This window comes from Phasianus colchicus, chromosome 29, assembly GCF_987193195.1.
Source record: "Phasianus colchicus chromosome 29, bPhaCol1.hap1.1, whole genome shotgun sequence".
NCBI classification, from domain to species: domain Eukaryota; kingdom Metazoa; phylum Chordata; class Aves; order Galliformes; family Phasianidae; genus Phasianus; species Phasianus colchicus.
Genome location: NC_143464.1, coordinates 3,107,479 through 3,114,301, shown reverse-complemented (window position 1 = coordinate 3,114,301; position 6,823 = coordinate 3,107,479). Strand labels below are relative to the sequence as shown.

At 50.9% G+C, this 6,823-nt stretch overlaps 1 protein-coding gene across 1 annotated transcript; it reads left to right on the top strand.

Moving 5' to 3' along the window:
- Nucleotides 1–491: 491 nt before the first annotated feature.
- LOC149914645 (olfactory receptor 14A16-like) lies at nt 492–1,448 on the top strand. Its single transcript, XM_090126731.1, has one exon. The coding sequence runs from the start codon at nt 492–494 to the stop codon at nt 1,446–1,448; it is 957 nt and encodes a 318-aa protein (XP_089982857.1).
- The last annotated feature ends 5,375 nt before the right edge of the window (nt 1,449–6,823 follow it).

Here is a 6,823-nt window from a genome sequence, read left to right as displayed (position 1 = left end):
TGAGCACTGAGAATCCTGAATTGTACATTTCTCATTCTGCTGTTATATGAATCATGTCCTCAAGTGCTTTCAGTTTCTCCTCTCCCAAAGGACAGCACCAGCTGAAATTATCGTAATTCTCTGCAGACGGGAACAATGCACTTTGTCTGCAAACAGGCAGCTTTCTCTAAGAGAACTTTGAATGCACAAAAGTTGAGATGGGAACTCTGCGTGCAGACAGGTAAAGACATGAGACATGGAAATGGCTTGTAAAATATCCATGCAGCTGAGATATGATCAGAGAATGACAGGAAATAAGAGCCCCATAAACTTCTACTTATTAAGGTACGGTGAAGCTCATTAAAATAAACTCCCGTAATGGAGTTAAATGAACATTATCCATAGACATAGAAAAACTTCTGTATAGTAGTGGGAACAGCGTTTGTGCGAATGGTCTTGACTCGTCATTATCTTCTGCACTCTGCACAGGACTCCATGCCCAGGAACTGCAGATGCCCAACAGCAGCTCCATCAGCGAGTTCCTCCTGCTGGCACTGGCTGACACGCGGCAGCTGCAGCTCATGCACTTCTGGCTCTTGCTGGGCATCTACCTGGCTGCCCTCCTGGGCAACGGCCTCATCAGCACAGCCGTAGCCTGCCACCACCGCCTGCACACCCCCATGTACTTCTTCCTCCTCAACCTCGCCCTCCTCGACCTGGGCTGCATCTCCACCACTCTCCCCAAAGCCATGGCCAATGCCCTCTGGGGCACCAGGCACATCTCCTACTCAGGATGTGCTGCACAGGTCTTTTGCTTTTTTTTCTTCATCTCAGCCGAGTATTGCACTCTCACCATCATGTCCTATGACCGCTATGTTGCCATCTGCAAGCCCCTGCACTACGGGACCTTGATGGACAGCAGAGCTTGTGCCACCATGGCAGCAGCTGCCTGGGGCACTGGGGTTCTCAATGCTCTGCTGCACACTGCCAATACATTTTCACTGCCCCTCTGCCAAGGCAATGCTGTAGATCAGTTCTTCTGTGAAGTCCCCCAGATCCTCAAGCTCTCCTGCTCACAGTCCTACCTCAGGGAAGTTGGACTTATTATGTGTAGTGTCCTTGTCTTATTTGGATGTTTTGTTTTCATTGTTGTGTCCTATGTGCAGATCTTCAGGGCCGTGCTGAGGATGCCCTCTGAGCAGGGACGGCACAAAGCCTTCTCCACGTGCCTCCCTCACCTGGCCGTGGTCTCCCTGTTTCTCAGCACAGGCATGGTTGCCTACCTGAAGCCACCCTCCATTTCCTTCCCATCCCTGGACCTGGTGGTGTCATTTCTGTACTCGGTGGTGCCTCCAGCAGTGAACCCCCTCATCTATAGCATGAGGAACCAGGAGCTCAAAGATGCTCATCGGAAACTGATGACCAAATGCGTTTCGAAAGCAGTGAACTGCCCACCTTTTTCTATCTAAGATTTGTAATACAGTTTTTGACAAAATCAAACTGTCTTACTTGTTTTACGTATTACTTTTCTAAGTGTAATTTATTGAATGTTTTATTCCGTGTTTTATGTGTTCTAATGTTTTTCACTTAAATGTCATTATCCACATCAAGTACTACTCAGTTTGTACCTATGCAGTGTTGCCCAGTCACACAGTACATTATAAAGCAGGATCTCCATGAAGCTTATCCAAACAACGGGAATGCAATGACTTTGTCTGTCTTCCTTCTTGTGGGACATTTATGGAGCTGCCAGGGTCAGCTGTTCTCAGCACCCCATAATCCAGCACGAAGCATACAGCTGTTAATCAAACTGTGCGGTGACTGCAGCCTGCAATAGCTGACGGGCCATCCCTTGGCGCCTGGCTGGGGTCTGTGCTTTCAGGCTCACATCTGTCAGTGCCTCTGACAGGCCAGCAGCAGCACCTGGTTTGCACGTTGGTTGTCAGATCCCCTCTTCCTCAGTCCCTGTGAGACCTTGTGTAAGAAAATGTCTTGGATATGGGTTTTCATCTCAGAGGCTTAGACTTTTCCCTGAAGTCTCCCTTCAGTCTTCTTTCCATTTGCCACACAGAGGTGGGCACTGCCTCCACGATGCCCTATGGTAGCTGAAGCACACATGAGAGCCCAAGAAGGGTTGCCCACGGCTCTCAGGACATTCTGGAGCATGAATTTGTAGGTAGGAAGTGCAACTGTGGGGTAGCACAGAGCTGCTGGGCAGGTGGTGCAGGTCCTCCTGCAGAGCTCTGTGTCCTTCTCCTTCCTGAGTCAGGTGCCACTTCCATCTCAGGAATGGAACAGCCAACAGAGGTGAGACAGAAACTTTTCAAGAAAAGGCTCAGGGTTGCTCTAAGAGAGAGAATTCGGTGGTGTGGTGGTGGTGTGTTGAGCTGAAACTCAACCCCATTGACCCTTAGCCTTGCAGCTCCTGTGGCTTGGCGACAGTGCTGCTGTGTGGCTGCAAACACAAGCAAGGACACGCAGTAGGCACTTGTGTCACACAGTTTCCACCACAGCAAGTCCATTGTTAATGGAGATCTCCTCATGGCAGTGCCTGAAGGCTCAGGGCTTCTATAATTGTTGCTGCCAAGAACATTCCGAAGGAATGGACTGCACAGATTCCCACACTTACTCTCCCACTCACGCTAAAACCAAGCTTTAATTGCTAGCATTAAAATATTGAATTTAACAATTGTTAAATACCCTCACTGCAGCCCAAAACAGAACGCTAATCCGTAATGCTTACCTGTACCCTAACACTGTCCTGAAAACCTTAGCAGAACACCAAGCCCTCTCACCAAACCTTTGCTTAATCTCTGCCCCAAAAGGTGACGTCTAACCCCTAATCCCTATCCTGAACACCCAACACCCACAGACCCTGCTCCTGCGCTCTGCCCTCTTGAACATCAACCCCTCCCCTAACCCTAAACTTTGGGTACTTGGCTCTTCAGGACAGAGCAGGACTGGTGGAGTCTTAGAGCAAATCCATGTAATGCAGTGATGAATGTGAGGCGATGTCTGTACAGGAGGTGACGTGTGACTGATCAGCTTGAGGCCATAAGGAGGAGGTGGGTAGGAATGCTGCCATGAGCTCAGCTCTACCTCAGGCCCTCATGGGCCTGCAGGTGGCACGAGGCTGTGAAGGTGGCTGTGAGGTCACTTCTGTATGTGCAGTTGACAGGCCAGCCCCAGGAGCGTGTCCCAGAAAGGAATGGTGTGCTGCCTTCTGCCTGAAGCAGCTGGTGGTCAGCCCTTGACTTCTGGCTGGGATCTGTGCACACAGGATCACATCTGCAGTGTCCCTGAGAGGCCGACAGAAAGTGCCAGGTTGCCGTGTTGCCTGTGGGATCCTCTCTGCCTGAGCACCTGGTAGGGCCCATGGAGGAAGAAGGAGGTTTGTGTAAGGGATTGTGATGGCTCTTCTGTGTGAGGACACAACTCCATAGCAGGAGGGACGTGACTTGGTTGTGTCTGTCCATGAAGCTGGCACGTGCCTTGGAAGATGATGGTGAGGTTCCTTCTTCTCAACGGCTGACAGGCCACAAGAAAGATGATGGGTGGCGTTTCCATGAGGAAGTGATTTCCAACATGATGGAGTTGACCTTGGTAGTGGAAATGAGCAAAGGGGGGAAAAAACTCCCTCACAGTGCAGCTTGAACACTAGAGACTGGGCATGAGGAGGAAGAAACATCCCTGGAAGAGTTATGATGTGGGGCCATGCTGGGGGATCACTCCATGGCTTTGTGTTTCAAGGGACGTTCAGAGGGGCTTGAGAGACATCAGTGACATGACTGCAGTGCCAGGGTCAGAGCGGGGCAGAGAGGAGAGGTGGGTGTCTGCAGACCACAGGGAAATAGGGGCTGGGCTGGAACAGCATTGGAAATCCTGCAGAGAAGGCAGTGGGTGCTGTTGAGGATGGAGGGCCCAAAAGCAATGAAATATTTGTCCCCTTGGCCATGGTTTGTGAGGAGATTTATTATGGTTATGGTAATGGGGCCTCAATGCCTCCTGGCATCCCTGTGCAGAGGCTGGGAGGTGTCACACTGCTGTCCTTCACATGGAGTACAATCTGCCCCACCACACCAACCCCAGGATGAGCCCTGAGCTCATTCCCTCACATATGATGGATCTCCCCTCCGGGGTCTGGATGTCAGGCCTTGTCTTTCTTCATCAAACAAACCAGAAGATTTCTCAGCACAGTGCTTTACCTAACTATAATCATTGCCTCCAATTCCCTGCTCTAACAAGTCCAAGGGAGGCTGTGTTGGTAATGTCCCTCAGTGGGCCCCATTACTACGCCAAGATCCCTCATCTTTTTCTTCCACCTTTACTTTCTCAAGTGCTTACAGCATCCGCCTCTCAGTACCTGAAGTTGATAGACCTGGCATCAAATGTACCACGCGTCTCTCTGAAGTGCAGAAAGTTGCAGTGAGCCATGTCTGTTTCATAATATGCTTAAAGTCAAGATTTATACAGCTAGGTGGAGAGGTTTCTTAATGTAGTAAAGGAAGAAGATTTCAAAGGGCACCCGATAATTCTTTTTGTTCTGATTTAAAGTAGTGCATCTTGTTGCTTTTGGAGCATCTTTCACCAACTGATGTTGATCCAGAGAGTCTCCTAAGGAGATCTGCATAGGCAGGAAAAGCAATTGCTTCAGGTCTGACACAGTACGGACAACCTGACTGCTCACCTCCCCAGGCCTGACGTGTCTGCTGTATGCCACCTGGCACTTGCATCACTTTTCCCGACAGCAGAATTCTCCACTGAAGTCTGCAGCTGGATGTTACAGTTCCTTCAGACCATTCCTTTACCTGCTTTCCTTAGAGAACTGTCTGCGCACAGGCACAGGACAGGTTTCCAACTTTAAATCAAGCAACAATAAAATACAATACAACTTCCCTAAAAACAGAGCATGCTCCTCAGCCATATCCCACCAGTGTGGTTCACCTTCCCAATAGGAGAAGTACTTTACATAGGTAGATAGGAAATGATAAATGTTAATAGGAAACACATTAATTGAAGGATAAATGATAAGGAGCAAAACCCCACTGTGTGATCACAAGCATCCCACGCCATCTCCAGAGGCCTCAGAGGTCCTTTCTGGAACAGGCAGCTTTCCGATAGGACCTGCAGGAGACCAGAGCCCCCTCGAAACTGCAGCAGGAGGGCAAGCAGAGCATGTTCCTTCTCATCCATCCTCTAACTCAGAGCAATTCTCCATAGCCCTTCTTCACAGAGTCACAGAATCACAGAGTCGTAGGGGTTGGAAGGGACCTCCAGAGATCGTGGAGTCAACCCCCCTGCCAAAGCAGGTTCCCTACACCAGGTCGCACAGGTAGGCGTCCAGGCAGGTCTTGAATATCTCCAGAGAAGGAGACTCCACAACCTCCCTGGGCAGCCTGTTCCAGTGCTCCGTCACCTCGCCGTAAAGAAGTCCTTGTGCACATTGGTGCGGAACTTCCTATGCTCCAGCTTCTGGCCGTTTCCCCTCGTCCTGTCTCCACATACTACTGAAAAGAGTCTGGCCTTGACACTCTGCCCCCCACACCTTAGATATTTATAGACCTGGATCAGGTCCCCTCTCAGTCTTCTTTTCTCAAGGCTAAACAGACCCAGCTCACTCAACCTTTCTTCACAGGGGAGATGCTCCAGGCCCTTGGGGTCAGAATGGGGGATGTGGGCCATGTTGGAGTGCATGTATTGATTTCTTCCTGAGAGGGGACTGGGGTTCCCTGTGGCCCAAAGGTGGAGACGTGATCCATAACCCCACATGACCCCATAACCCCATAGAACTCGGCGTGACCCCAAGGCTCCACGTGACCCATAGCCCTATGAGCACCATCAGCCCATATGAGGCTGTGGACAGTGATGGGTCAGTTTTTGGGTTGTTCAGGCGGTACTGGAGGGTGTCTGTGGGGCTGCTGTAGAACAGCAGTCTCTATCTGCCCCGACCCTCATCTTGCCCACATGTTGGGGGGCAAGATGGGGGTCAAAAGGGCAATGGGGGGCTATGGAGGGGGTCCCATGATCAGAGCAGATTCCCCACCAGCTGCGTGTGAGGGAACATCAGCCCCACTGAGCTGTGGGTGTGTCCCATAGCTGCCCCAGAGTGCCCCTATAGCCCTCCCATAGGCGTCCTTTAACAGCCCCACAACCCCGCACGGCTTCCCCACATCCCAGCAGATCCCCCCAAGTGCCTTTGGGATGTGCAAGAAACGCTCTCATCTGATGTTCCATTAGGCACAGATCTCGGTGCAGCAGCAAAGCTCATTTCTTATTGCTCAGATGATTTCCAGCAGCACACAGGTGACACACACAGCCATGCTGACCACAGCAGGGTGCAGCTTCTTGTTGCAGAGTCCCGTAGCGGTGGGTGACCGTGCAAAAGGGGAATCCCACCACTGATGTTCTCCATCCTTCTCCTTCTGCACCACCATGCATTCCTTCCTTCTCGTGCCGCGCTGCCATCAGAGTTCTTTGTCCATTCCTGCTCCAACAGCCCCAATCTGGGATACCTTTTTTTTGTAAGGAGTTCTGCTGTTTGTTCTGCGGCTGACTTGGATTTCTTCTCCCACTGTCTTGTGAAGGAGTTGATTTGCTTCAGTCCATCCCAGCTCCATTCCTGGTTCAAGTCTCCCTCATTGCTACACAGCACTGCAGCAGCCAAGCTCCAGTGCCTTCCCCAGTCTCAGTGGGATCAGTTTGTTCTGTTCTCGTCCACTTAGAGGAACAGAAGCTACCAACCCACCAACCCTTGTGACAGGTATTTCCCTGCAGAAGCATTCCTGTCCTTCTTGTGGCCCCTTTGTCCAGTTCCCAGCTCTCCAAACTGAGACGTATGGCTGCA